This window comes from Drosophila virilis, chromosome 4 (genome assembly GCF_030788295.1).
Source record: "Drosophila virilis strain 15010-1051.87 chromosome 4, Dvir_AGI_RSII-ME, whole genome shotgun sequence".
NCBI lineage: Eukaryota > Metazoa > Arthropoda > Insecta > Diptera > Drosophilidae > Drosophila > Drosophila virilis.
Window position 1 is genome coordinate 3,584,693 of NC_091546.1, and position 27,954 is coordinate 3,612,646.

General features: G+C 43.6%; 9 protein-coding genes across 12 annotated transcripts in view; 5 read left to right on the forward strand and 4 right to left on the reverse strand.

Moving 5' to 3' along the window:
• The first annotated feature begins 6 nt into the window (after positions 1 to 6).
• Positions 7 to 2,850, forward strand: LOC6628375 (RCC1-like G exchanging factor-like protein). Its single transcript, XM_002052839.4, has 2 exons — positions 7 to 190; positions 243 to 2,850. Exons 1-2 carry the CDS (start codon positions 70 to 72, stop codon positions 1,508 to 1,510), a joined length of 1,389 nt encoding a protein of 462 aa, XP_002052875.2. The 5' UTR covers positions 7 to 69; the 3' UTR covers positions 1,511 to 2,850.
• LOC6628374 (integral membrane protein 2B) lies at positions 2,679 to 5,652 on the reverse strand. Its single transcript, XM_002052838.4, has 3 exons — positions 5,391 to 5,652; positions 3,324 to 4,032; positions 2,679 to 2,991 (listed from the first exon to the last, which is right to left on the reverse strand). Exons 1-3 carry the CDS (start codon positions 5,496 to 5,498, stop codon positions 2,846 to 2,848), a joined length of 963 nt encoding a protein of 320 aa, XP_002052874.1. The 5' UTR covers positions 5,499 to 5,652; the 3' UTR covers positions 2,679 to 2,845.
• A 570-nt stretch (positions 5,653 to 6,222) lies between these two features.
• Positions 6,223 to 7,216, reverse strand: Clp (Cleavage and polyadenylation specificity factor subunit 4). The gene has a single exon (XM_032438180.2). It carries the CDS (start codon positions 7,137 to 7,139, stop codon positions 6,300 to 6,302), a length of 840 nt encoding a protein of 279 aa, XP_032294071.1. The 5' UTR covers positions 7,140 to 7,216; the 3' UTR covers positions 6,223 to 6,299.
• Positions 7,217 to 7,614: 398 nt separating this feature from the next.
• PGAP2 (Post-GPI attachment to proteins 2) lies at positions 7,615 to 8,727 on the forward strand. The gene is made up of 2 exons (XM_002052837.4): positions 7,615 to 8,409; positions 8,473 to 8,727. Exons 1-2 carry the CDS (start codon positions 7,779 to 7,781, stop codon positions 8,607 to 8,609), a joined length of 768 nt encoding a protein of 255 aa, XP_002052873.1. The 5' UTR covers positions 7,615 to 7,778; the 3' UTR covers positions 8,610 to 8,727.
• On the reverse strand, positions 8,717 to 11,106 carry Pex12 (peroxin 12). Of its 3 annotated transcripts, XR_011416630.1 has the most exons (3): positions 10,144 to 11,106; positions 9,934 to 10,085; positions 8,717 to 9,878 (listed from the first exon to the last, which is right to left on the reverse strand). XR_011416630.1 is itself a non-coding variant. In XM_015173064.3 (2 exons), exons 1-2 carry the CDS (start codon positions 11,014 to 11,016, stop codon positions 10,035 to 10,037), a joined length of 924 nt encoding a protein of 307 aa, XP_015028550.1. In that variant the 5' UTR covers positions 11,017 to 11,106; the 3' UTR covers positions 9,891 to 10,034. The 3 variants fall into 3 exon arrangements, 2 of the variants coding, with proteins under 2 accessions (XP_015028550.1, XP_002052871.1); XM_015173064.3 differs by lacking the exon at positions 8,717 to 9,878 and having other exon boundaries at positions 9,891 to 10,085; XM_002052835.4 differs by lacking the exon at positions 8,717 to 9,878 and having other exon boundaries at positions 9,891 to 11,106.
• A 66-nt stretch (positions 11,107 to 11,172) lies between these two features.
• On the forward strand, positions 11,173 to 13,826 carry Saf6 (SAGA factor-like TAF6). Its single transcript, XM_002052834.4, has 6 exons — positions 11,173 to 11,577; positions 11,640 to 11,786; positions 11,845 to 12,139; positions 12,208 to 12,978; positions 13,048 to 13,284; positions 13,341 to 13,826. Exons 1-6 carry the CDS (start codon positions 11,254 to 11,256, stop codon positions 13,766 to 13,768), a joined length of 2,202 nt encoding a protein of 733 aa, XP_002052870.1. The 5' UTR covers positions 11,173 to 11,253; the 3' UTR covers positions 13,769 to 13,826.
• Dbp21E2 (putative ATP-dependent RNA helicase Dbp21E2) lies at positions 13,827 to 15,474 on the reverse strand. Its single transcript, XM_002052833.4, has 2 exons — positions 14,644 to 15,474; positions 13,827 to 14,590 (listed from the first exon to the last, which is right to left on the reverse strand). The coding sequence occupies exons 1-2, from the start codon at positions 15,472 to 15,474 to the stop codon at positions 13,862 to 13,864; spliced, it is 1,560 nt and encodes a 519-aa protein (XP_002052869.1). The 3' UTR covers positions 13,827 to 13,861.
• A 225-nt stretch (positions 15,475 to 15,699) lies between these two features.
• The window catches only part of ds (dachsous cadherin-related 1), a 221,045-nt gene continuing 208,790 nt past the window's right edge, over positions 15,700 to 27,954 (forward strand). Inside the window, exon 1 of one of the 2 annotated variants that reach the window (XM_070209030.1) lies at positions 15,700 to 15,840. The gene's annotated coding sequence lies outside the window, so the exon portion shown is untranslated. Of the gene's footprint in view, positions 15,850 to 27,954 lie in introns of both variants that reach the window. The other variant, XM_032438176.2, reaches the window with a different exon arrangement.
• Positions 15,764 to 27,954, forward strand: part of Pkg21D (Protein kinase, cGMP-dependent at 21D) — a 37,489-nt gene continuing 25,298 nt past the window's right edge. Inside the window, exon 1 of the mRNA XM_032438179.2 lies at positions 15,764 to 15,849. Coding sequence (XP_032294070.1) covers positions 15,772 to 15,849 — 78 coding nt within the window. The 5' untranslated portion in view covers positions 15,764 to 15,771. The remainder of the gene's footprint in view (positions 15,850 to 27,954) is intronic.

A 27,954-nucleotide genomic window follows, 5' to 3' on the forward strand; every position in this document is an offset into this window, starting at 1 on the left:
CTTGTGAGTGCACATAAACATAACCATAACCATGGCATCGAGGTGTTCATTTAAATATCCGCTAATTTAATGAAAATGTTAATTTTAAAAATGTTGCATGGCGTGAAAACGGCGTCTGTCCGCCTGAGCCGCCAGTACACGTCGAAGGCTAAGCGCAGCGTTTTGTTGCAGGACCAGAAAAAAGTCAAAAGTATAACGGCATAAGCACGTTGGGCTCCGCTTTTAAGCAACATCTCTTTTAGATTATGAACCAAAGACAAGCGATGCCCATACAAATCGTGTGTATGTGTGGGGCTTCCAGGAAACAGGAGCTCTCGGGCTGCAAACTAACGTGAAGAAGGCTAAGGAACGTTACACGGAAATGGTGCATCATCCGACCCGGCTGCAGTTCTCGAATAACAATGAAATTACGGATGTGACCGCCGGCTATGGATTTACGGTTTATGCTGTGAAGCGGTCCGATGGTCAAACCTTATTCGGCAGCGGACTCAACACGGACTCGCAGCTGGGTTTTCAAGTCAAGGGCAATAAAAAGGATCCCGCCAACCTGGATGTGATTATTTATCCAACGGCAATTCAGCTGCCGCGCGAGCAGGGCGAAACGGATGAGGACATGCAAGTGCGCTGCATGTCTGCCGGACGGGCACACCTCGTTGTGGTCACGCAGAACGGCACCGTTTTCACCATGGGACACAATGCGTACGGCCAGTGTGGACGATCCATCATTGAGGACGAGGTCTATACGGGCAGTTCGCTCATACACCGCATAGCCCAGACGGATATATGCGGTGCAGAGGATGAAATTGTGGCCGTGGAATGTGGCCAGGATCACACGATGCTGCTGACAAAGCTGGGACGCGTTTACAGCTGCGGCTGGGGTGCCGATGGCCAGACAGGGCAGGGCAACTACTACAGCGCTGGCCAGCTGACGCTTGTTGGCGGCGACATTGAAAAGGAGCGCATTGTGCGCATTGCCTGCGCCTCGGACTGTGTGCTGGCACTGAACGAGCATGGCGATGTCTTTGGCTGGGGCAATTCGGAGTACGGTCAGCTGGATGATTCACCCGATGCAGCGCCACAGATCTGTACGCCTCGAGCACTGCAGCTAACCAAGGGCATAGGCAAGGTTAAGGATGTGGCTGCAGGCGGCTCGTTCTGCATGGCTCTGAACGATCAAGGCCTGGTCTACACCTGGGGCTATGGCATCCTGGGCTTTGGTCCGTTTGTGGAGCAAACGTCGAAGCCGCAACACCTGCTGCCACCGCTGTTCGGACGCAATGATTTCAGCAATGCAACCACTGTGGTCTCGATTGGCTGCGGCGTCTTTCACATGGGCGCCATCAACTCAGATGGGGATCTCTTTATGTGGGGCAAGAATCGCTTTGGCCATCTGGGCGTGGGGCACAAAAAGGATCAATTCTTTCCCTTCAAGGCGGCCATCAATGGCAAGGTGCTGAAGGTGGCCTACGGCGTGGATCATACGATAGCTTTGTGCCGGCCCCATTTATAAATAAACCACAATTATTTAAAGATCACAAATTCGCGTTTTTAATACATTTAAATCGATTAAAGAACATTTAGATTAGGTTTCTTTTTACTATTTTCTTGATAATGTTGTTGTCATTTGTTTCTTCTTGCAAATGTAAATAGCGTTTTTTCAATTTTGTTTTTCTATATAAATAATTGTTTAGCACGCGTACGCATTTATTTATAGTTATAGAGTTTAAAGAGTATATAATATAAAATATGTACTTGGAATCGAATGCATTGTGTATTTATATGTATCAAGTTGGGAATGGGCTTTATTTGGGTTTAATCTTGTTTGTTTTATGGTTTCCCCTTTTATATTTAAATATACAATAGAAAGTTGTAGCAATCCTAAATCTCTACTCTTTTATCAAACCCAATTCGCACTCGTATTTTTTAGTATTTGTCACAATTTCGTCAATCGCATTTAATTGCTTTCTAGGTACATTTCTTAACAGGGTTTCTTCTTTTTATATATATATTTATATTTATATGATTCGCTATTCTTAACTGAGCTCGACAAGCGACAGTGCAGGAAGTGCACGGCTCGTCGAGCCACTTGGCCAATACAATACGATCTGTTTCCAGTTGATAAGCATGGTTACATCGAACATAGAGCCGGGCGTGTGCCTTAGTTTCTAGCCCATCGCAACACGACGTGCTCGTGTTTAAAAAAAAAAACATATTTGCGCACAACAGTTTACATACATAGCATAAATATCTTAAATTTGACTAATATTGCAATTTAAAATTATGTAACATCATAAGATACAAAAGAGGAAGGCATTTTGAAATTTTAGAAAAATTCGAATTAAAATTAAGAAATATTTGTAGGCCCAAACACGAGGTTATATTTCTTGTACATTGTTTTTATAATTTGTGAATAATTAAAATATATATATATAAAATTTAGTAAATTGAATTAACTGTAAAGCAAACAAGTAAAACATTTCTCTTAAATAACAATATGATGTAAAAATATGCACAAATAATTAAGTAGGAATAAATATTCTATAAAAAATTCAAGGAATATAACGAATTGTGCCTGTTGCTCGCGTGTTTTTAAAATAGTTATTCGTGTCGTGCTTAGAATTTCAGACACGCGCCCATCTCTAAGTAGAACTAAACACTACAAGTTGAGGCTTTCGCCCCAAGATCATCGTTTTACACACAAACTTACGGAAATCAATACTAATTTGTCTTTGTTTGGGTTTTTGTTGTTGTTTTAGTTTTGTTGTTTTTTTTTTATCATTTTCTTTTGTTTTTCTCTTCATATGTTAATAATTTAAAACATTTGCGGCGCACGAACAACTGTAGCTCAAGCCACCTGCTGCTGGCGGGCCTCGTTCGCCTCGTAGGCCTCCACCTCGGCTATGTTGGACAGGTCGTATTCAATCACGCCCTTACCCATGAACTCTGCGTACTTGCCGGCATCTGGCAGAGGTTCGGCTGAGCGCTTAGCAACTGCAAGGGAAAAAACAATCGTTGAAAAATGAGTATAGATGATTTAGTCGGATGCATCCGACTGTGGAGCTACCCTGTACCCAAGCGTAAAATTTGTATAGAGCAAAAATAACTGCTGTGTTCAATATTAAAGGATTTTCGGGGTTAAAAGATTAACTTTGAATAGATGTAGGTACCAGAAATGTTCTAAATTGTTGTTGTTTGAGACAGCGAGAGCTATTAACTTGGGATTTAATACAGAACCTCGGACGAAGCTGCATCAAGAATAAACACAACTTTTCACAATATCTAGATAATATGCATGGGTACAGGCTAGAAGTACTTTCACTTACCCCCAGATACATATTTCTCCATCATGTAGACCTTCATGTCGTAGCACTCGTTGGCTATGCGCTCCGAGATGAGCGACAGATCGGTAATGCGGGGTGTTATGATGCGCATATTGCGACGCACACGTTCTGTATCAATGTTATAGTAGCCGGAACCCATTTTCTGCATCAGATCAACAAAGCTGCTGGGCGGCAGGGTGGTGTCGCGGTCCAGGGGCATGATGAAGCAACGGCTGTTGATGGTATCGATGATGGCCGATTGGTTCTCCTTGAAGTCGTGCATGAATCGGCCATGACGACGATCTTTGAAGTCGGGCACATCGATCTTGGCATAGCCATCGTCATCGCTGCTATCCAGCTCGATCTCCTCGCGGAAGAAATTATCGTTAACCTCGCCGAACTGGTTGCCCGCACTGTTACCGGACAGTTGGGGCAACAGGGAGCGCCAGTTTAGGGCGAAGGCGTCATCGTTGCGCGCATAGAAACGTGGCATCTCCATTGAGTCCTCCGCATAGGGTATATCGCAGAGCGCATGGTAACGCATGCTCGCATGATTCGGGGCATATAACCGGTAAAGTGTCCAGCCGCCCAGGACCCCCATCAGCATTACGATGAAGGCGATCAGGAACAAGAGAAACGATTTCAGACAATTATATTGCGGCCGGTTGAAGACCATCGACTCTGTATCCGCATCGCTGTACGCTATTTTAGGCTGCGATTAGAAAATCAGCAATAAATATTTTATTTAAGCACAATAAATGTTAGACAGCGGTGGCCATATAATTAGGAACACTTTTTTTACATCACTTTGTAAGTTATTACTCAGTCATGTTATCCATACTTTCAAAAATATAACTATTAACAAAGTGTTACTAATAGTATGGCCACGACTGTAAATATACTTTAAATGACTAATAACGGTCCGTTTCTGCACGTTCTCAAGTAAAGTTCGTTTCTTATCACTTTTTTTTTATCGTTTTCGCTTATTGGCTCCAACGGAATTTCGAAATGGAACATTGCATACAATTAACTCCAATTAAACAGAATTTACAACAACTTCCATGCAGAATATTACTAATACATAAATATGTAATGCAACTGGATGTGTAAATATGAATGTGGTCAGTTTACATATCTTCAAGCCGGGACATTTTTATATAGCTTTTCTAGCGTAAAACCTCACTTATTTCGTATAATGAAATATGCATAAGACATAAGAGACCTTGTGTTTTTTACCAGGTTCCTTTTCTTATTTCATTATTATTTAACGGTACTTGGAATACTAACCACAGTTTTGTTTCTCTTTTAAGATTTTTACTGCAACTATTTAACTGTTTACGCATTCTTCTAATCTGGCAACACTGCTGAGCTCTGCCAAATGCGCTTTCTTGCATGTGTGTGTGTGTGTGCATGTGTGTGGGCTTATCGCTGATGAGCAAAGGGCAAAAATTGCCTTCAATGCATGAAAAGCGGCGCCAATGAAAGAAGAAAAAAGAGAACAAAACGCAAATGCAAATGACAAAAGCTTTGCTGCAGAATGCATATTTGCATGTACATGTACATACCAATACACATGCATATAAAACTTGCAATGGAATCATTTACAATGAACCAGAGCAAAAAACAATATGCAAACATGCATACATACACACATACATGTACATACAGAAGAAAATGGGGGAGGGTGGAGACAACCAGAACTGAAGTCGTGCTGCTGGCTGGCAATGCCAACGCTGCGCGACCTCAAAAGGAGCGAAGTAAGGAGTGCAAGGACACACATGGGAATTCCAGCATGGAAAAATCGATAGATATGCATGCTGCTGAGAGCATACACACACACACACACACACACACGCACACGTATACGTACTTATGCATGTATATAGAAAATCTCGCAGTAGTAGACGCCCGCCCACACAAACACACGCGAAGGCAAACGAAAACGAAACTTGTAGCGCTATTGGCACGAAGGACACACAGGATATGTGGGGCCTGACAAGGACACGAACGATTGCGCAAAATAAATACATACATATGTATGCATGGGCTGTCCAATTGCACATAACTTACACTGATTAGTGAGCCATGATGCATGATGGCCTCGTCATTTAGATGCAACGGCAATGGCACCTTCTCTAGATCCTTCTTTTCACCTGTTAATTTAGCCAAAATCGTCATATTTCCTTTTATAACTTTACGTTCGGTGTGTTCTAGATTATTGAGCAATTTCGTTTGAAATTTTGTTAAACAGTTGACCGAAAAAAAACCCAGACGTTTGATGCCAACTACACCTGTAATGTGTTTACTCTTCAATTATTTTTTTCACTTTGTTTTTGTATTGCGCAGCAAACTGCGTAGCCAAGCAGACGATATATCGTGCTTACTTGCTTGCAGCTACTTGCATTAGCATTATCGATATGTTTGTTATCGAGTAACGAAGACAGCCGTTTTATTTGCTGTTAAAGATGGGTTATTTATATATCTAAGCAAATATAGCATATATATGCTTTTGGATAGTAAAAAAAGTGTCTTAACTACGTAATTATTGCAGTTTTAGGTTGCAATGGGAACAAGTGTGTGCACAAATATCGATATCCTGCCGTTAATAGTCGCTGGACTGTAGCACAGTCTGCCGACTAATGCATGCTTATCGCTGTACAGTATGCCAGTTGGTATGATTGATGGTCTGACGTGTTGCGATTGCAATTGTTTTTTTTTCTTTTATTATCATTTTATTCCTGCTGAACTTTTAAGGCATTTATTTATTTTATTTATTCAAGTACCTAGACTTTAAAACAAAAAAATGCTAGAATGAACACAATCGAAAACGGTTCGTTATGTTAATGTGCACCGGCGAAAACAGCTTGCATGTTATCGCTGGAATGTATAACAGTTGAGATGCTTGATGGTCTGACGGAAGATTTAATCTGTACTACTAACTGAATTCTTAGATGTACAATGGGTGTTCAGGGCTTAACACTATTTATGACTATGTTGATTCGATAGGAAGGCCAGATGACCCTTGGGGCACTTATTGGCATAGTGACCTTTGTGCCCACACTTGTAGCAGGTGATCTCCTCCAGCGGCGTCGGCACTTTTATAAACGCCGGCGGCGGATGATTGGGCACGCCATCTTCGTTGTTCTCCCCGCTGTGGTCCATGGCGTTAATGTTATTGCGATGCTCCAGGCTGCCGACATACTGTTTGCACGAGTTCGCCTTGTGGCCGAGCTCGCCGCAATAGTGACAGGTGGGCAGTTTCTTGTGCATTTGATCCTTGCTGAGATCGGCGAGGGGCGGCAGCTCGAACCGCGGATGCATGTGCTTGCAGTTGGGCCCATCCGGACAGAAGCCAGCCAGGTAGTTCATGCAGAGCACACGCCGCAGATGCTGGTGCCGGCAGTGCGGCCCGTGGCGGCAGAAGCCGCGCTTATACCAGGGACAATCTTTCACCTTGCTCTGTGGATCGATGTGCAGGAACGGGCACTCCTTGTTGTGGCAGGCATTGAAACGTGAATAGAAATAGCATTCCGGCATCTTGGTCATGTCGTACTCGTGCAGAAACTCGCACTGGTCGCCCTTCTTGCAGAGGCCGCGCAGCCAGTGCTTGCAGACGATGGTCCGATCGCCTCGTATGTGCCGGAACGGGCAGGCGCTGCCCTTGTCGCACTCCTGGCCATTTTTTGTGATGAAATTGCATACGGCGGCAATGGACTTGTCCATGCCATAGAACGGCAGCGGTATGGCGCCCACCTGTTCAATCAGGTCGCGCTCCGCCTTGAACTGCAGACTGTTCACGTTGGCCAAAAGTATGTCCATGTTGATGCGGTACTTTGCTCATAAAAAAACTAAAAAAAAGAGCGCGTTGTTTTGGGATTTGTTGTTTTTTTTTTTGGCATAACATGCAAAAGTATCGATATTATCATTGCAATCAGCCACTGCTTATCGATACTTGGATAAAAAGGCAAGTATGCAGCGCTTGCTAGCAGTAACTAGTATTTTACTACGAGGATATCTAACTACTTTTATTAATTGAAAAAAAAAATAAAAACAAGTAAAAGGGATCAACTTAATTTTATATGCATATAAAGTGCATAGATGCAAAAATGATTTTTAATTATCACCATTTTTTTTATAAGGCCACTCTACTCCTTGGCATCCTTTTGGGTTCAAGTTAACGGACCAATTCAATATAATTTAATTTAAACATGAATGTTAAGTTTAGCATGCAACTTATTGCTTGGTACTTTTTAATAGATGATGGGAAATTTTTGGGTAACTGCATACCAGACATTGGCATTTGTTTACGCGCTGGCGTTGCAATCAAAAAATGTAGCTTCGGTTGAAAGGTTAATAACTGTTCACAGCAACAACAATTGGGCGCGTGCGGCTAATGTGGAGGCGCGCCACGCCCACTAAGAAAAGAAACCAAATATTTGCAAAGTCTAAAGCGCCGCCATGCTGCCCACCTACGAGCGCTTGAACGACCCGAAAAACGCGTACTTTCGCCTAACATTTGCCCGGTTATCGATAATTGCCCTCAGCCTGCCATTGGGCGCATTTAGTTTCTGCGTAATCTGGTCGCTGTTTAATGACTTTGTGCGCTCCACATTTACGCACTGCGACGTGGCCAACTATTTGCCGTCGGTATCGGCGGCAATTGGCAATTATGAGCCACAGAAGACGGTCTGGCGCTTGGCCGTAATCCTGCATCTGCCGCTGCGCCTCACCGTGGCCTACATGTACTTGGAATACTATAGGGAGCATATCAAGCGCAATCGTCGCATGTTCGGCATTCTGGCCTGTACGCTGAACGTTATCGAGAATGTGGCACTGTTCTGCCTGTCGCTGTGGACATCGGCGGACAACTATGAGATCCATCGGAATTCGTTTGTCGTGTTCATAGCGAGCAGCGAGTGCTATATGCTGATCTCGTATCTGTTGAATCGGAGCGCACGCAAATCCGTGCTGTTGCCGCACGAGGAGAAGTCGCTGCGCCATAAGCGCAATCTCTTTCTGGTCAATGTGCTGGCCTTCGGCCTGGCCGGTTACTGTTTCATGCGGCACAATGCGCGCTGCGAGGCCGGCGGTAAGCAAACAATCCATACGAATTGTCATTCTCCAAATTAATCCCAAGTTTATCCTAACACAGTGTACACATTCTTTGCGCTCTTCGAGTATATTGTGGTGCTAACCAATATGGGCTTCCATATGACAGCCTATTGGGACTTTTATGCCTTCAGCATTGTCTGCGATGCCCGGAACGGTCTACATATATCGCGTTCTTAGACTGCTCCACGTCCAGCGACCGTATCTCCGGCGTATTCTGTATATACATATGCGGTATTAGCTTAAGCTCAAAGTTTACTTAATTTTATTTAAGAAATCACACTGAATCACACTGTCATCGGCTTAGCTTTTATTTCAATAAGAGAAAAAGAGAAGAAAGTCAACTTGTAAATGCCTTAAAATATGGAGAAACTGCTGCCCATCTCAGACAAAGACCTGACGCGTAGCCCTGTGCGGCAATTCAGGATCTCGCTGTCCAATCTCTTGCTGATTGGCTGCGCGCTGGCACCCTTTACCACGATCTATACAATACTGATGACATTGATATATGACTTTGAGAACTCCACGTATACGCATTGCGAGGTGGTGAACATTTTGCCGTCCATGTCGGCGGTGATCCGGCAACAGCAACAATTGTGGATATTCATCGTATGGTTGCAGCTGCCGGCTCGCCTGCTGGCGGCTTGGCTCTACTGGCGCTATCGGAGACGCGGCCTGCCCTGGCTGGCAAGTCTGCTGAAATGCCTGTCGCTGTTGTTTCTGGTGCAGAACACTTTGAGCTCCATTTCGATGGCGCACTATGGTCATCTGTCGGGCACATTTCACAATGCGACAGCACTCTCCAGTTGGATATCGGGCCTCGGCCTGTTGGGTCTCTCCCATATGAGCCAGAGGTACTGTGCATCTGAGCCAATGGCGCCGCACGAGAGGCTCTCGAATCGCATCAAACGCAAGCTGCTAATCATGACCTGCACCGCCATGCTGGTCATGTGGCCATTTTATGTGCTGCACACGGGATACTGCATGACAATGGGTATGTTTGGCTGTAGCCTTTTCATTATTCGGCTATACGTATTATTATTGATCAATATAGCATTGGAACAGTCTAAGATAAGCAAAAAGTCTTGGAATCCCATCCCAGATACGTCGGTTCTTATGAGAAAAATATTTCTAATTGGGTCTCACTGATAATATCGTGTACATCCGTATCATTCCAATTGGAGTTCAATGAAGCTATCTTGTATCCCAGATACACCGGTTCCTATAAGAACCACATTTTCAGTTGGATAATAATGGCGTTATCTTGTACATTAATATCCCAGTTAATTTTAATCCAGTAAGAAAAGACATGACCAATTGGACATATATGGCATTAGACCGTACACGAGTACCTCAGATATTAAAGTTCTAATAAGAAAACTTGCTTCTAATTGGTTCTTTATCTTTCAAATATTGTCCGTCTTCCCTTAACTCCCGTCTCACTGTGTGCTATTATATAAATATTAGAAAAATATGTATTTATTCTATTCTTTGTTTTACTTACAGCCTATTCGGTTTTTTCGTTTTGTGAATACACGTTGACCCTGTCTATAGCGTGCCATATATGGACATCGTATCTGGATTTCCATCATGTCAATCTGTGCCTCAATTTTGGTTGCTATTTGGCAGACGCCTAATTGTTTTGGAACTGAAAGTCTTTTTAATACAATATATGAATACAGATTTGTGGCTGCTACGCTTCATAGATGCGCACCAGATCCTCAATGGTAATGGGATAGCTGGTCACGGGGCATGTGCCCTTCTCTTTGAGATGCATCACAATGCATTTCCAGCAATAGACATAGCCGGATACAGCGCACGCTGTTGGCGTTTGCAGCGGCAGCAAACAAACGGGGCATTCGCCGCTCTTTGGCAATGTTTCCCTCAGCTCCTGGGGCAGTTCACGTTCCGGCAGGGGCTCCGGATTTTGTAGTGTGCCGCCCAGCTTGCGGCGCTGATCGTTCGAGTACCACCACTGTATGAACTGCAGGAAGAAGGCCAGCACTTCGAGCAGTTTGAGGAACAAGTACGTCCACTTGTCCTCCTGGGGCGGTTCGCTGGGATAGCGCAGCGTCAGGCGCAGCGCACGAAACAGCGGCGAGTGGCTGGACGCATATTTGATTAGGTACAGGAATGTGTGCACCGCCTTGGAGGCGTTATAGACATGGAACAGATTAATCAGCTGCGACTCCCAGGCATAGGTGTCCTCATGCTGAGCGCTGCGCGCTCGCAGCTTGCGCTCGACATAGGGCAGCAGAGTCAACAGCGTCGCGGAGCTGAACTGTTGCCGGCGGGTGAGCAGCTCTCCGGTGCTGCTGGCAGTTCGTTGCAGCCCGTAGAAGCTTTCGCCGAAGGAGGAGGCACGTTTGCGCAAATACAAATACTGTAGGATCCATGTAATAAGCGGCGATAGCTCTTCGCGTACGCGTATGTTGCCCCAAAGCTTAAAGTCCAAACGCAGGCCAAAGTAATCGAAAACTTTGCTCAGCGCTGGATAGATAAGGTTGTCCAGCGTCTCAGCTGCTGATATTTCAAAGATCGACGGCACATTCTGCAGATTCTGACGTACATTGGCTGCCTCCGCCATATGTCTGGTGTCCGATTTCCTTATTTTATGACAAGAATTTGGTGGGCAGCCGCAACAATTGTCCGAGTACTTTTTTGTCAATATATCGTTGACTTATGAAAGTATCGATTGCCTATCGACCGACCGCCACAAAGTATCAACTGCATCAATCAGCTGTTTGCCAAATTTGTTTATAAAAGAAAACGTCGTGCAGTTGCATAGGTGAAATAAACAACGCAAATAACATAAGAAAACAGTATGAAAACATCAGGCGGTGGCTCGGCGGAGGAGCCGGCCAAATCGTCGCTTGGCAAAATTAGCAAAAAGTCTACAAAGTCACGTTCGAAGAATACCAAATTGGAGTCTGGTAGCAAAAATTCTGTCTCAGCCACAAATGTTGGCGTGCCCATGGGCAGCTTGCCAGCCACGCCCACGCATGTAAACATGGCCACAACGCCCACAACGCCAACGACCAGTTTGAGCAATTATAATCTCTTTGACGCTTCCTTTGCCGTGGCTGGACATGGACAAGGTGTGGGTGTGGGTGTGGCTGCGGAAATGGCGAACAATCCCGGCAAAGTGGTAGGAGGAAGTTATGGAAACCTTGAGGTTGTCAACTTTAAAGTATTTTTGTCGCATTGCAGAGTCATCACAAAAGCTACGCCGGCTTTGATCCACGCAGCATAAAAATCTTCTGGGAGCAACATGACCAGACGGACGTGGAGCTCTCGCAGGATGTGTGCGCGCGCCTGGCGGAAGATGCATCCTACAAAGTCTGGGAGCTGATTAATGTATGTATACCGATTTAATATTTTTTGACAATTGCATGATTTCCATATAATTTCACAGAATGTCAAGATTTATTCGCGTCACTCGGGCGGCGTGGTCACCTACGATCTGGTCAATGAGGTGCTTAAGGATGCGGATGTGCCGCCCATGCTGGGCGCCATGGACAGCGATTGGGATTGCATTGACTACGATGGCAGCTATTTCTTTCACTCAGACAAGATATTTGAGCTACGCGACGAGTTTCAAAAGGACATTACGCTCTCGCTGCCAAATGATGCGGACTTTCATTGCATCTGCCCGGTGGAGGACAAGAATACCGAACAGTTGAAACAGTTTGTGCAGAGCCTGGTAACTGGTAAGCGCTTGGAATGGCTTCTGCTGCTCTTGGTGCTAACTGTTCATCCAAAATACTTCTCCCTTTAGCGGCAATCTTTGGCGACTCCCAGGCACGCAGCGTAGCCCTTACTCAGGCGTTTCAAACGCCGTTAATGGGCGCCTGCTACCGCGTGATAGTCAGCAAAATGTTGCAGTTGCTCGCATTCAAACAGCACGATCAGGTGAGCCAACGCTGTTGGCGCCTGTTGCGCGCCTGTAATTACAACACACAGGCGAATCACGTCAATTGCCGTCCGGAGTATTTTCATCTGGCCGAGGTGCTCATCAGTCAGCTGATGGCGCCGTATGAGACGATCAAGGTGACCGATGGCCGGGCGCAATCACATCAAGCAGCACCGGTGCCAATGGAGCTGGATAAAGTGCTTAAGCTCGAGCCAGGCTTGGGCAGCGATGCGCAGGCCGAACAGTATGCCAGTCAAAGCATGGACCTAGAAGCGCAGCAACCCCAGCAACAGCAGGCGCAGGAGCAGCAACAGCAGCAGCAGCCGCCGCAACAGTCACAGCCGACGGTGCCAGAGATTACCATCACCAGCGACACCTCACAGGGGCAGACCATTTACAAACTGCAGCTGGACGATGATGGCAGCGAGGCCGCCGAGCAACAGCAGCAGCAGCAGGAGCCGCAACAGCTCTCCAGCTACTTTGCCAGCCCCGTGGGCAACAGCTACGTGGACGAGCTCTGCGAAACAATTGGTCAAATGGCGGCACAGAGTGGATATTTGCATGCGGAGTGTTTATTTTTGATTAAGCGACGCCTGAACAGATTTTTTGAGGGACGCGACGTGTGCAATGAGCGGGGTAAACGATTGTCCTTATATATACAACTGTTTGTATGCATTCAACAACCTATTCCTCGTTCTTGTGCAGATTTCAAATACATCAGTCGTGCCATACGCGGGCTCATCGCGCTGGGCGAATACGCCTTTCGGGAGTTTATACCCTACATATATAAGCTGAATGTTAACGATGTACCCGACAGTCTCTGGCGGGATTTGGCGCCAGCTGCTATATACCTGGCCGGGCGCGACGATATACATTTGTACGAGTGGCTGGAATACGGCTGCGGTGCGGGCAGCCTGCAGCCCTTTCTCGTACACTATGCGAGTGAGTAGACGCCAAAATACCTGGCTTGCCGATAACTAATTCGAATGTGCTTGCAGATGCATATGAGAAAATGATCTCCAAACGTTATATGCATGCCAGACAGCCGGCCTTCAGATTCGAGGCACAGCCAGGTGTGCGTCGCCTCGAATGGAGCACGCTGGCGGCAGCCATGTGCCATGGCGATGATCCCAGCAAGGCGCTCAAACCGAAGCCTACGCTGTGCGAGGCCTTTCCCGAGCTGGTGCAGCCCAATTTGCGACTCAATTGCGCCGGCACCATACGCTTCAAATTTGCCGGCTGTCGGCCCGTGCTGCTCAAGCCTAAGGGCGTTGCAGCAATGCACTTCATGGACTCACCCTCAACCAATGGCGGCAGCGACATTATCCACTCCGATATACTCATTGCCAAGCGCAAGATCTTCAAGCCGCCAAGCAAGGTGCGGCGCCCGGTGGCCAACAGTGGCTATCACTATTTGCGCATATAAAGCTGGTAATAATAATCGAGAATCAGTAAAATATATGCCTCGTGGACTGGGAAACGTGTTCTTTGTGACTAAACTTTATTTAACACATGTACACTAGAAGGCCTCCTCCTGCGGCATCGGTACGCCCGCCTCCTTCATGTCAGCCATAATGCGCTTGTTAATGATATTCTTAATGTTCGCATTGACATTGGGCAGCAGGCCGCCGGTGCGTGCCGCATGCTCGATGCGCTGCACCACATCAATCTCGCGACGGGATGAAATGAAATTCGTGACCAGTGTCTTTTCTGAGCTGCCCACGCGCCCAATGCGGCCGCAGCGATGTATATAGTCGGAGATGTGCAGTGGGAAATCAAAATTGAGCACATGACGTGCGCGCGTTGTGTCCAGGCCGCGACTGCCCACATCTGTGGTGGACAGGACATCGCACTGGCCACGCTGGAACTCCTCGAAGCGGCCCAAACGTATCTTCATTAACATATCGCCATTTAGATTGAGACAATTTACGCCGCTGTTGTTTAGAAAAATGGACACATAGTCGCTGGTTGCTGACTTGTTGCTGAAGACAATCAGGGGACGATGCTTGGCCAAGTCCTGCTTGACCAGGGTCAGCAGGTTGGCCGGACGATCCGACTTGGACATGCGCAGAAACTTTTGTGTCACATGCGCCATAAGATGATGCAAATGTGGACTGACCACCTCACGTATAGTTTCTACATCGATGACGCGTTGCAGTATCTCGCGTGTATTGGTGGGCATCGTGGCCGAGGCGAGCAGAAGCTGGGTGCCCACAATGCGCGCATCCTGTACGTGATTTCTGTGGAACTAAGGAGCAGAAATGTAAACAGCTGCTTTGGATTTGGAAAATGCAGACTTACGGGAAATCTCCTCATGAAGTAGGTAAGCTTTTCCGTAAACGAATCATCCAGCAGCGTGTCTGCCTCGTCCAGCACCACATGACGGACCTGCTCCATGTGATAGATGCCAGTTGTAACCAGCTTGCTGATGGCGCCCAAAGTCGCCACCAATATGTCCACCTCCTCGAATTGTGGATTCAGCATTAATTGTTTGGTATTTCCGCCGAGAAGTGCCTTCACCTTTAGCTCCGTGTTCGCGCACAGCTTTCGGGCAACCTGTGCGATTTGTGTGGCCAGCTCGCGTCCGGGCGTGAGTATCAGCACGCTGGGCGTATTAAAGTGTCGCTCGCCCGACTCTGGGGATTTGTCCTTGAGTCTCTTATTTAGCACGGGCAACAGGTAGGCAAGGGTCTTGCCGCAGCCCGTTTCGGCGGCAATAAGTGTGTGAAAGCTGCCATCCACAATGGGCATGGCTTGGGCCTGAATGCCCGTCAGCTGCTTGATGCCCAGCTCCTGCTGCAGGTTCTCTAGCAGCTGCGGATGCATCTGAATTTCAGATGTGGCCAGGAAGTCGCTCAAACTCTTCATCTCTGCCTTTAGCTGCGCGCTTGTGATGCTGGCATTCAGCGTAAAGTGATCGCCCTTGGACTTATGATGCAGCCAACCCTTGGAGCATAGTGGCAGGGTGCCAAACTTTGCGTCCGCTCGCTCATGCTGCAGCAGATTGAATTGTGTGCGTCGGCAGCTGATAAGCGGCTTACTGTGACTCGATTCGATTTCTTTTGTCTTGATTTGTGCGGCAGCCTTGGCGTATTGCCGGCGCAAGAATGTCCGCGAAAGATTTTGCAACATTTCGCCGCCAAACACTTTTCTTTCGTTTGCCACTGCACGCTGCAGTCAGCTGTTTTTGTTTTGATGGGGCTCATGTAACGGCATTGAAGTGTTGGAAATGGCCACAGCGGCAGTGCTGGCTGTCAGCGTATATCGATAACAAAAAGAACCGTTGTACGCGCCAATTAGCAAATCTCGCGAGTGTAAAGTTAAATTTTTGAGCTGTGCGTGACAAATAAATTGTATAATTAAGTGAAATGCGTGTTTGTGTAATGTGTGTTTAAGTGTTTATATAATAACAATGTGTCAACAAAACGAATGTACAATACTGCGATATGCGCGCAGCATGAAGAGAGCAGCCGCCGCAAGCCTAGATCAGAACATATGGTGCGTGCGGTAAGTGAGAATTGAATACATACCTACATACATATGTATATAAATGCAAGCACATCGTGCAAATAGTAATGTATGTATGTATGTGTGTACATGCATACATATATGTGCATCTCTACATCTATGCAGCGAAAGAATATGTACACATGCGTACATTGCACATTTGCAGGCACAGGCACGCACAGACCCAGTCGGACCTGCTTGCCTGCAAAAGCTATTGCTTATCCATTCTATTTTCATTAACAACTATATGCACTTTTTGTGGTTAGCAAGCAGAAAGCTTTGGTATCTGGCCGATTTTTATTCTCGAAAAACTCACATAACTGGAAGTTATGTTTTATAAATTAACGAATTTTAAATATGAATTCTAAATAGTAAAGCTTGGGGCTAAAAAATTGTAAGCTTTAACTTTATATAGATTAGAAAGCTCTCACAGTACTTACTGTTGATGCCTAGGGATTTAGTTCACAAATCTTAATTCTATATAGAAAGGAGACAAGTAAATATGTTTTAAATAAACACACAGTGCAAGGAAAACAAAGGGATAATTTCTAAAAAAATGGTCTACATTTTGAAAGCTTTAATGGATTGGATTTACTGGAGCCGAAATACTATACAAAACTCTTGATATTTTGTTGGCAGCAGGTTTTATTTTAGCGCATCAGATGACGGCTTTCGATACGGCTGCAAAAAATAGACGTATTTTTCCATGCAGATATATTTGTTTAGCCGGACAACAAATTATTTTTTGGGAAACACATTAACATAGATAAACTAAGGTACTGAGATATTATGTGCCTTTGTGTGCAGATATATCATGCATATGACAAACGCTTTGCTTTGCCAGTTTGAATTTACTAACGTTAATAACAAAGTTGAAATTTTTGTGAAATTGCAGCGACAAAACGGCCCATAAAAGTGCATGAAATCTGCCCGCATTTTGTCAGCAAGAGCAAAAGTTTCCAAAAGGAATTCACTTTTATGCGTGTGTGTTGGATTATTTTTCTTTTTGTTAATTTTGTCAACGTTGTGGGCGTATGATACGCCCACTTTTTAATATGTTTTAAGTAATTTGTGCACATTTTCGAATTTTTATCGCGGCCACAAAACTTTGTCCTTTTGAATTTGACAATGCCACCAACTGCAAACTGATGCTGGCCTCTGAACCCCCGACGCCGAGACCTCCTGCCCCCTCCCCTCACTGCCCTCGGTTGCTTGCCCTTTGTCCCAATGTCTGTCGCTTTGTGCTCAATGTCAGTGCTTGTTGGCGAGCGTGTAATGATGACTTTATGACTTTATTTACGTGCAATAAAAGCAACAATTCAGCTCGGGGAACATTTAAAGACACGCGCACATACATAAATACACTCAAAGAAAAAGGACACTCTAAACGGGATAGAATTTACACGTATTTCATTCCCTTCTTGAATATTCCAAAATTAAAAAATTTGTATAGCAGATGATTTCGAAATCTGGCACCGATTTTGTCAGCGTTTTTACTTCATTTGATTACATTTTTTCTTATGATTTCTCCGAGTGTACGTAAGTAGTACACATACAAGTTCCGGGAATACGTTTGGAGGAGTGCGTTTTGGACGTTCCTCGGCCTCAATATAAAAGCGATTTTCAACTTAATTTATTCCATTTGCTTCCTTTTCATTTGGGCTGAATTTTAATTCTGCTCTTTTAGTTTTGGGCTTAAATATGTTAAATACCAGCTGCGCATGGACTCGCTACCTTTTTGATGTCATATATTTCCAACCAACCCTCCCCAGCGAGTGTGTGTGCGTGTGTGAGTGTGTTTGGGTACCGTGCTGTGCTGTTGTCATGTGTCTTTCTCAAGTTACTGACAAAAAATTTGCAATTCCAATGATAAAAGTGTTGAACAAGTTCTGCACAACACATGTGTAAGAATTTTTGCATGCACTAATACACTGAGACAAAAAGAAAAGACCAAATATATGATTGTTCCTCAAAACATAATGGAAAAGTACGGATTTTGAATCCCTAAGGTGACTTTTTTAATATATTTAAAAAGAAAATAATTGAAAGAGAAAGATAGAGAAGACAATTGGAAAAATGAGAGGCAGGGTGCATGGGTGAGAGAGAGAGAGAGGGACGGCGGGAAATAGAGAGAGGAGATGGAGAACGAAAGAGAATGAGAGAACGAAAGAGAGAGAGAGAAAGAGAGGGAGGAAGAAAAAGAGAGAGAGAGAAAGAGAGATGGGTGATAAAGAGGGAAGAGGAGATAGAGAGGGAAAGATGGAGAGAGGAGGAGAGAAATTAAACAAAATGAATAGAAATACATCTTATTATATTGTAAACACAATTTGTTAAACTTGAATTTATAAGAATCGCATTCACACATATTTGTTTTTAATAAGCATATTTCGCACATTTGAATAAGATAAATATAAGAATAAGTAAATAATACGTCTACATTACTAAACTGTTCGCTTAAATACTTTTATTTGGCTCAGTGTACTAATACGTTTGACACCTTATTTTTCTAATGTTTTTATAATCAACCTAATGCAATAATAATAGTGAAACGCAGTGCAACAAGTTCGAATTATGTTAATGCCATAAACTGTCGTGTCCTCTGCCGCAAAAATGAGGCTCTAAAATATCACGCAAACGCCACACACATAGGCGTCAAAAATTGGCTGTGGCCACATTAGGACCGCAGCCCTTAGTTCTCCAGCCAATCTAATAAATAAATCACATCTGGCCGGGCGTGAACGGATAATGCGTCTGATGTCGGCTCTGGTCGTTGGCAGGCATCAAAATGTTGTCAGGACATTTGCATTTCGGGATAAGCGTAAAAGCTGGCTGATAAAAATAGTTGAACAACCGCTGAGGTGTGGGCACGGGGGTTGCTTGTTTAATTGAAATTTGCATAAACTTTTGAAAACTGTCCTGTGCAGCAGCAGCAGAAAGGGGGGGGGGGAGGGGGGAGGGTGGAGGTGTGGTTAGGTGTCAGCAGTGGGCGGTATTTGCAATGCGTGCTTGCGAAATGCCTAAAATTTAACAGGCGGCATGTGCCACGCCCATGTCAACACTAACGTGCAGCACACTCGATGACACTGGCAGACACTGAAAAAGCAGACAGTGGCAAAATAGTGCTATGCACAGGGGGTTGGGAGGGGATAGAGGGGGGCGGGACGGCACAGCGTCAACCGCAGTGCGTGAAATGCATTTAACATTTTCTGTTGCCTACTTCTCAGCGTCAAATTACAGCCACATCGAGTGTTGATCAACGTGTGTGTCTGTGTGTGTGCTCTATAAGTGTTTAACAACACTTTAAAATGTGCATTAAAGACACAAAGCGCCACTTGTCGTCGTTGTTTATATAATTATTATATGTTATGCTGGTTTAATATGTGATTTCTATAGCTTTATAGCTTTTTCAAAACCAAAAGATTAAATCTGACTCGACTTCAGCCTTGGATGTCATTACAGCTTGTGTGTGTGTGTGTGTGTGCTTAGGGCCATGTGTTTACAGAGGCTTAATAACAACAACAACAGTAACAACTACAACAACAACAACAACAACAACAGCTGCCCGGCTTTAGTTTACCGTTGGAGCTTTTATGGGCTTAACATATTAATTAAACTTGAAGTGGAAAAACATGCAAAAACTTGACCGATTCAACTTTAAATTAGATTTTAATCTGTTGCTCATATTTAAACAGACAATAGGTTTAACTGTTTGTGTGTGCGTATGTGTAGCATAAGTTTGCCTAGCTATATATAGCAAAGGAGCAAAACGTGTGTGCAAAAGTGCTCAGCATTGTGAACCTGTTAGGGCCACTCGAATTATACCCTGCAAGACTTAGAAATGGATTCAAGAAAGGGTATAACCAAGAAGAATGTGTAATATGTGATGGAATCCAAACATATATATATATATATATATAAAATATATTTATACAATATGTTTGTCTGCCTGTCCATCTGTGGGAAAACTTTGATCTTGGTAACTAAAAAGCTAAAGACTTGAAATTTGAAACAGCTATTCTTTTATAACATCAACAGAACGACGTTTAAATTTTGTACGTCTTCAATTTTTATAATTTTAAAAATATATATATTTTGGAGAAGGGTTGTTTTGCTTAACTCGAAGATTAGAAGAGTTAGCAACATCAAAATTTCCTGTGTGGATCTCTTGTAAAGTATATACAGACCAAATCTCGGAAAAGTTACTTCTTATATATAAAAGAAATATAAAATGTTTACAACGTCAACTTGGCCTTGGTTTGAGGGTATCTTTAAGTCGATCACTCCTATCACTCCACCACTATAGCACTCATGCTAGTTCTACCTGCATGTGTGCTTCTCTGCATTCGTATCTGTGGCTTACACGTATCTAATTGAAATGGCGGAGGGGGGGACTCGTACAGAAGCAGCAGCAACAATTTGAGTGGCATTTCGACAAACTGTTAGCCGACAGGCAACACGATTTGGTAGCCCTGCAGCAAGCGGCGAACACGCATAAATGCTTGATGTGTGCAACAGAGAGACGGACAACAATGCAACCTCAACATGGAACATGCTTTATATATATATATGTATATACATACGTATATATAGATGCATGGATATATAGAGTGGAGATATATGCATGTATGAGCTGGCGCTGTTTGTTAATTAACAACATTTAAGTGGTCGCTGAATGAGTTGCACTCGCTTGTTGTTGTGAATGGTATTCATACGCTTTAGTCAGACAGCAGACATCAGATAGAAACACACACGCATGTGTGTGTGTGTGTGTGTGTGTGTGTGAATTGACAGCTTAATAAATTAAAATGCATTAAGTGAGTAGCGTAGATTTGCAGCAGCCATAAATCCTTCATCCAGTCAGAGTCGGAGTGGCAGCTCTCGCTTTTGCTCTTGCTTTGGCCTTTCTTTTTGTTAGTTGCGCTGTTTGGAGGGGTTAGCTTAAATATTATATTGTAATTCAAATGTTTATGGCCATCAACGTAAATAAAAATGTCTGCTTAATACTCGTCCTGCGGCACAGCTGCAGGTGAAATGCCACAGCTGAGGCGTCGCCATGATATATGTTGTATGTCTGTGCAGCTAACTAAGGGTCGGCTTCATCTTTTAGCCTCTTTCAGCTACTACCAACATTCTCTATAGAGATGGGCGCGGCACAGAAAATTGGCGACTAAAATTTTATTTGATTTAAATATATTCGATTTGATTATTTTTAATTTGGATTATTCTTCAATATTGTATTATTGACAATACTATATTTTATTTATTCTTAAAGAATTAATAATAATATTTCAGTAGATTAATTTAGTTTAATTTACTTTCTTAGTTTTCTTCTTAATGCACATATCTTAAACATTCCTTAAACATTAACCTTAACAATTCACATCTAACTGAGTCGTGCGTGTTCGTGTCACGACAGAAAAAAACACGACAAAGGGTCAGCTCTAATTGCCTGTCAGTGGTTTTTCGGCTGCTTCAGCGCCTGCCCCTAAGCCTGGCAAGCAACAAATTCGCACGCACAGAGCCATTGACACGGGCTGCTAAGCTGCTTTAAGGGGGTGGCCATGGGAAATGCGTGGGGTGTCTGGCAAATGTTTTGCACCTGGCAGACAACGACAGCAAAAGCAAAAACAAGGCCAAAAGAAGCCAACGACAAAATCAAAATACATGCAAAATAGCTTTGCATTCAAAATGGGCTCGCGCATATTTGTCAGTGCGTGAACATTGTGAATGAGATTCATGAGTTGAGTTTTGAGAATGAGTTTTCCATTTAGGGGTTCGACGCCCGATAACAAATGCATGACATAGAATTTAAGCTGATTTCGACAATGCCAAATACAATCGATAAATTGCCAGCAATAAATAAATATCCGCACGCAGCGGAATAGAAACTGCGTACGATTTTTACTTCTCGCAAAATATGAAATACAGATACGAAACGGGCATCGACAAATCATAATAATCATGAACTCGAGCTGGCCTATTCTACAATTGCGATTCCCGGCTTAGCACAGTATTGTGTGCAATGTACAATGGTTGAAATAGATGAAATCGATTGCCAAAATGTGTAAAGATTTTACTGGCGAAAAATGGGTGAAAAGCTGATGAGGAAAAAGCAAAATTATGTAAAACACTAGGCTGGCAAAGGCGGATAATAATAATTACACGTCTATTCACTAAAATATACCCACGATTTAATCAAAGTTTTTAATCCCATTTTCCTTCGAATTGCCCATATGAATATTGCTTCTCTAAATCGTATGGCAACAAGGCTATATTTATTTTCAAATATTTTACAAGTTAAAGCATTATTGCATGAATTATCCTTTGAGTTTTGATTCTTTTTGTGAATTTCTTTTCGATTGGCACATGAATTTCCATTCGAATCTGCTGCAATATTTCCACTAATGTTATTTTGTTACCATTCTTGTGAAGAATCGATTTTTTCCACATATTCCATAATCCATCAAGTGAATTCAAACGTAAAGTTTGACGAAAAACATGGAACGACTTTAACTTTAACTTCTTTAACTTTCTACTAAAAAAGCTTGTAGAGAGTAAAAAAAGAAACAACAAAAAATAATGAAGAAAAAGAAAGTTTAATAATATTGTGGATATCGGCCAGCATAGAAAAGCCTTTAAATATTTAATTTAATCAAAAAAGTTGTGCAGTCTTTTGGTCCCACTGTGCCTGGCCCAAATCTTGTGTTGCCTACTTTTGTGAGGCAAGCCATGTGCTGTCCACTCATTTGGGAGTATGTCTATGTGTGTGTGTGTGGTTGGCCTGGTTGTGGTGGGTGTGGCTGAACTGACATAGAACTGCGCTTCAATAAATTGTCTGTTATCATTTTCATGTTTTTGTATTGATGACGGTCTGCTGGGAGTTAAGTATTGGCTGTCGTCTATCGGCCGAGTGCGAATGGGGGGGCACAGAGGAGGGGAAGGGGGCGTATGAGCAATGTCAACGCTAACGAAAAGCTGCTGCTAAGACGGAAAACGACTTTAGTGTGGTCAGGTCCAAAGCCGGAGCCTAATTTGCCGGAAATAAAATGTGCAGCGATGTGTGTGTGTGTGTGTGTGTGTGTGTGTGTGTTAGGACTTTATGAAGTCAGAAGGAGGCGCGTCGACAGAGCCGACTCTCAAGTCCTGGCAGGAAATTTGAAACTTGTTCGCACTCGTCCTCGTATGGCCCATGATCGAAGCGCACTTCCGCCAAATCAAATTTGAGAGCATGCATTTTCGATTAGAGAAGAGAGCAGCGGGCGCTGCTTACAACGAATCCAACTTGACAGATTATTGCTGTGACATTTCGAATTTCAATGCCGGCTGCCAGTCAAGAAAAATAAAAATAAAAAAAAAAGTTTAACGAGCTCGGAAATGCGTCCTGTGCAGCTTGTTTGAGGGCAAAAAAAAAAAGTAGGAGGAAACGTCGCGCATAAACTTTTTCCTTTTTAATAAAATTGAAGTACGCCAAAAGGAGCTGGCCCAAGTTAAAGGAAATGTCGAAATAACATGAAAATCTGTTTTTATGCGAAAGTGTTGCGTAAAAGCGCCGAAAGGGCGATGAGTGTTTGGCCCCCCCAAACCAAACCCCAAAAATGCAGCCATTAACGAAAGTATTCGCAGACGCTCGGACAGACAGACACAACAAAAACAACAACAACAACAGTCTGAAAAGCGAGCCATGTTGGAGCGGGGGATTCGGTGGGTAGACTGCTGATGATGCAGCCAGCACAGATTCGTCTAATAAATTTAATGGACATTTTTGTCATTTACCAAAAAGTTCGGCGACATCGATAGCGCCAGTCTGCAAGAGGATGAGGCGGTGGCGAACGAAGCAGCAGAAATCGGAGGCGAATGCACAGCGAGTAACAGTGCAAGCCTTTGGCAGGACAGGCTGGACAGGCCGTCGGCAGGGTCACGGTAATGGCAGGCAATGTCAGTATTCATAACTTCTTATTCTGTGCGTTGCCTTTTGGGTGTTTTCAACCAGGATGCGTATAGTGCTTGGTTTACCGCAGGACGAAATGTGCGCAGGACAACGCTCTGAAATATCATAGACAATTATTTCGTTGGTTAAGAATGTCAGGCGCAAAATGCTAGCATAAAGCTGGATAGTTCATGGATATGCATATTTCCATGCTTTCAAAGAACATTCTCGATGCCTTCCTCCTGTTTATACTTATATACTCATAAACAAGTACACTACCTGTCTCAGAGTGTGTTCTATAAGTTCTTGTAATTTATTTTCAATTAAAATATTTTTTATTTTTCTGTAGGCATTTTTAAATCGATAAAAATAGTTTCCTTACCTATTTTTTCTGTCGTAATCTACGTTAATATTAGGGTATTTAAAAGAGAGGCAAGATTTGGTATATAAGCTCTCGTATAAACGCACACTAAATACGACACAGACTCTGATTATCTCTTGAGAATTATCGATTTTTAAAAACCATTGCACGTATAATAATAATTACTCTGGTTTTCGATAAATCTATAAATCGATAAGTATCGAACTTCGCTTTACCTTTTCAAGACTTGATTTTTTTGAATTGCCCAAATATGTATCTCAGTTTGAACATAATTTAGTAGATAACGAAAACGCACATTAGGTTCGAGCCCTACAATTTTTACTGCAACATATAGGTTTTTAGTTCCCTTTTTGTTACAAGTTTAATTATTGATTTTTGTGTACAACGACAATTGTTTCAGTTGGCTTTCTTAAGTTTCAATTCCCACTTTCAGTGCTATTTTAAACTACATCATTGGCGTTGAGTGTCGGCAATCAATCAGCGTCTTTCAGCGCCAGCTTTTTGCATAATTAAAATCTGATGCGTTACCTGTTTACGTCAGCCGTTGTTGCTGTTGTTCTTCGTCTTCCTTTTTTATACCCGTTTACAAAGTCAAAAGGGGGTATATCGTTTGCTAACACCGTATCCTTTAAACTAGCAATTTATACTCCTGTATATGTGCGTCAGACAAGGTGCTTAAAGTTTGTTGGCCACGCCCCCTTTGGGTGGGCGTGCTAACCGCTAGAGCTGGAGCTGCAGTCAACAAGTTTGACATAAATTACGTGAGTTTACCAAGTGATAAAAATGAAGTGCACATCAACTGTCGCCAGCAAAAGCCAGACATTCATGTTTCCCGGGGAGACAGTTTTAGACCCACAGCAATTGGGCTCACAGTTTGAGAGTCACTTGCTGTAATAATCAAGCAGAGATTTCATATAAACAATAAGTCACTGCATTACAGCCACCCGATATTTTCTACGACCACAGTTCGAAAGCCATTGCGTTTGGGGTTACCGTTTGAGAGTCGTCAATCCAAGTAATGAAGCCCACGTCTTTCATCGTGCTTTTAGTCTTAATTGCATTAATTTTACCCCAAGATTTACACACGTCAATATTTTCCAAGCACACCCTTTGAAACTCACTGTCTTTTGGGCTTACAGTTTGAGAGCTATAAAGAAAAAATGAAGCCAGCATGGATTTTTGAATAATTTTGAGCTGTTTTTACACTTCGAACAGAGTATATCGTAGTCAGGCATAGCCGATTGCAACGTTTTTTACTTGTTCATAGTTGGAAAGAGACCGGAGCACAGTCTGCGAAGGTGACGTTCAAATCTGGCTCAGGTGGCGTCTGCGGCTCTCGGGGACGTGCGTGGGGATTTTAAAAAATTATACAAAGACTGGCCCAAATTTGATGTCTGCGTTAACTGTGTAAACAGCAAAGCTGCAACACGTGGTTGGCACTCCCTCATTGACTGCCCCGCCCGGCCCCTCTCACGATACGCTGCTTTTAATGTTCGAAGTTGAATTCAATTAAGTTGATGAAAACGACAATTGGCAAGTGACAAGCGTTGTGGGCGGTGTTCGTTGGACGGTGGCAGGAGGTAGTCGGTGGTGCGACGTGCTAGGTGTAAATCTCAATGCGTATTTATACAGCTGCTTCTGTCCGCCGGCCAGGATTCGCATTTTCTGATTGTCTGTCGTCCCTGCCATTTAAATACGGTTTTGTGAGCGTGTGTATGCGTGTGTGTCAATTAATTGTGACAGTTAAGTGCTGAGCTTTCTGTTGACGTGATGCGATTGCAATGTGGCCCATCCTTTCCTCGCCCACCCACAGCGAGCATGCCGAGCGCAGCATTCACTATGGACCAGTGGGACAGTTGCATGTTTGCTGTGATACCCTGTAATTCATTAACAAGCGAAAAAGAGTTTTATGAAATTGCGCAAATGTTAGTAACAGGCAGACGGAGGCATATCTCATATCATAAGGTATTGCCTTTATTATATATTGGCATCTCCTTGCCCAAATCGCCGCACACTCCGAATTTCTATACGCCTGTGTGTTTTTGGGAGTTAATTTGGAATATGTTTGTGCTTGGAGCTGGCTACAGAGTAACTTCCTGTCGAGCAATATTGACTTGTGCACTCTGACTTGATGTTGCTGTGAGGTTAATTGAGGTGCACGCGACGAGCATTCGCTGGGGCCCAGACATGCACTGGGGCAGACACGTTTTAATGGCCGCTCAGGTATTGACCATATTTAATACCATTTAATTGAATTGCTGGCGTTTATTAATTGCCCAGCGAAGGATGCAGCACAAATCGTGTAATTGCCACAACACATACAAGGCAACCAAAAGGGGGCTGTTGGGAGCTGGCTCAAAGCCATGGCCAATTAGTCAATCAGCAGACAGTTATTTTACATCAGCCTTAACCAGTAAATGTCGTTGGTCGACCAATTAAATTGGCAAATGGCACCCCAGAGGCTAACCCATCATCATAATCATGATGAACCTGTTCAAAAAAGGAAACGTTCTCTTTGTTAGTAGCGGCCGGGTGGCTGGGACTCCTGCACTGGGACGCTGCACAAGTAATTAGTGCACTTGCTGGGCGCTCGCTCACTTGACCGTTGTTATTTCACAGTTTTTCTTGTTATACCCTGTAACCATTGAAAATGTGCCAAATTGGGCATATTGAAATTGTCTGTCGATCTGACCGATAGAGATTATAATTGTCGATTGTCAGCTTAAGTCTCTGTATATCGTATATCGATCGGACAACAAACGCCTACGTTTTTCAAAAAAGAACTGTCAGGTATCTTCCTGCTTGTCGCTTGTTTTGGTAGATCTCATGCAACTCCTATATTGGTTACAGGATATCTACTTGCCGGACACTCTCGATAATTGGTTTGGTACTGGATTTTAGTGCGCAGCCTTTGTCCATTTGAAGTGGTCCTTTGGCTCGTTGCTGGTTCTTGTTTTCTCGCTTTTGCGTTTCTCGTCTCTTTGCTTAGGCGCCTTTGTTGATTCTTTTAAATTTCGCCTTTCAATTATTTTATGCAAATAAGCAAACGGCGCTGAGCGCAGATTATGCCAGCTTGACAGAATTTCTTTACATTTTCCCAGTCGCCCATTGAAATGTCTCCATTTCGTCTCCGACTCTAATCTCAGTTTTTCCCACGTAACACTGGGTCGGATTTTGTCGCTAAATCCACGACGCACAATTCTACTTACAAAATGAATTGTTTGTTATGCTTGTTACTCGATGCTGCACGCCTACACCCTACATCCTACACCCGACATCCTCTTGTTCTTGTTCTCCTCATGTCCCGTCCCGTTATTTCTCTCCGGGCGTAATCAACTTAAGTTGGTCAAATCAGTTTGTTTCGTTCTGAAATGTTTCTTGGCCACAGAAAAATAAAGAAGGAAAATACTTCAAAAATAAAATGTTTGCCAAATGCTTTGCTTTCAGTTGTCTTCCGATTTTTTTTCTCGCAGTTTTCCCTGCGATGATTGCTAAACTCCCTTCAGGGCTGGGCTTAAATTTCTGTTGTTTTCTGCGTTTAATTGCACTTTGATTTGTGTGGCATGCAAATTGTGCATCCCTTTGGGATTTGTCTGCCACAAAGCAGCTGCACACGTACAGGTGTCGCTTATAATTAATTAATAACACTTCCGCTTGCAGCCGCCTGCCACTACCCCAGCTACACGTGAGCCAATTAAATATTTAATGCTATATGCGATTTGTGGTTTATAATTTAAAAGTGATTTTTCGCCACGCACGGTGTCAGAAGCTGTCACGGTTGCTCAGACCTTGAGAC

Bases quoted from the DNA above. Each gene is read 5' to 3' on its own strand.
- Dbp21E2 (XM_002052833.4), bottom strand. From the start codon at position 15,474: ATGTTGCAAAATCTTTCGCGGACATTCTTGCGCCGGCAATACGCCAAG. The intron at 14,591-14,643 runs GTAAGTCTGCAT...TCTGCTCCTTAG, and splicing joins ACTTCATGAGGAGATTTCCC to TTCCACAGAAATCACGTACA.
- LOC6628375 (XM_002052839.4), top strand. From the start codon at position 70: ATGAAAATGTTAATTTTAAAAATGTTGCATGGCGTGAAAACGGCGTCT. The intron at 191-242 runs GTATAACGGCAT...CATCTCTTTTAG, and splicing joins GGACCAGAAAAAAGTCAAAA to ATTATGAACCAAAGACAAGC.
- Pex12 (XM_015173064.3), bottom strand. From the start codon at position 11,016: ATGGCGGAGGCAGCCAATGTACGTCAGAATCTGCAGAATGTGCCGTCG. The intron at 10,086-10,143 runs GTGCGCATCTAT...TGTATTAAAAAG, and splicing joins CCATTACCATTGAGGATCTG to ACTTTCAGTTCCAAAACAAT.
- Clp (XM_032438180.2), bottom strand. From the start codon at position 7,139: ATGGACATACTTTTGGCCAACGTGAACAGTCTGCAGTTCAAGGCGGAG.
- PGAP2 (XM_002052837.4), top strand. From the start codon at position 7,779: ATGCTGCCCACCTACGAGCGCTTGAACGACCCGAAAAACGCGTACTTT. The intron at 8,410-8,472 runs GTAAGCAAACAA...ATCCTAACACAG, and splicing joins TGCGCGCTGCGAGGCCGGCG to TGTACACATTCTTTGCGCTC.
- Saf6 (XM_002052834.4), top strand. From the start codon at position 11,254: ATGAAAACATCAGGCGGTGGCTCGGCGGAGGAGCCGGCCAAATCGTCG. The intron at 11,578-11,639 runs GTAGGAGGAAGT...GTCGCATTGCAG, and splicing joins CGAACAATCCCGGCAAAGTG to AGTCATCACAAAAGCTACGC. The intron at 12,979-13,047 runs GTAAACGATTGT...GTTCTTGTGCAG, and splicing joins CGACGTGTGCAATGAGCGGG to ATTTCAAATACATCAGTCGT.
- LOC6628374 (XM_002052838.4), bottom strand. From the start codon at position 5,498: ATGACGATTTTGGCTAAATTAACAGGTGAAAAGAAGGATCTAGAGAAG. The intron at 4,033-5,390 runs GTAAGTTATGTG...TTCTAATCGCAG, and splicing joins ATCATGGCTCACTAATCAGT to CCTAAAATAGCGTACAGCGA. The intron at 2,992-3,323 runs GTAAGTGAAAGT...TTTCCCTTGCAG, and splicing joins GGAGAAATATGTATCTGGGG to TTGCTAAGCGCTCAGCCGAA.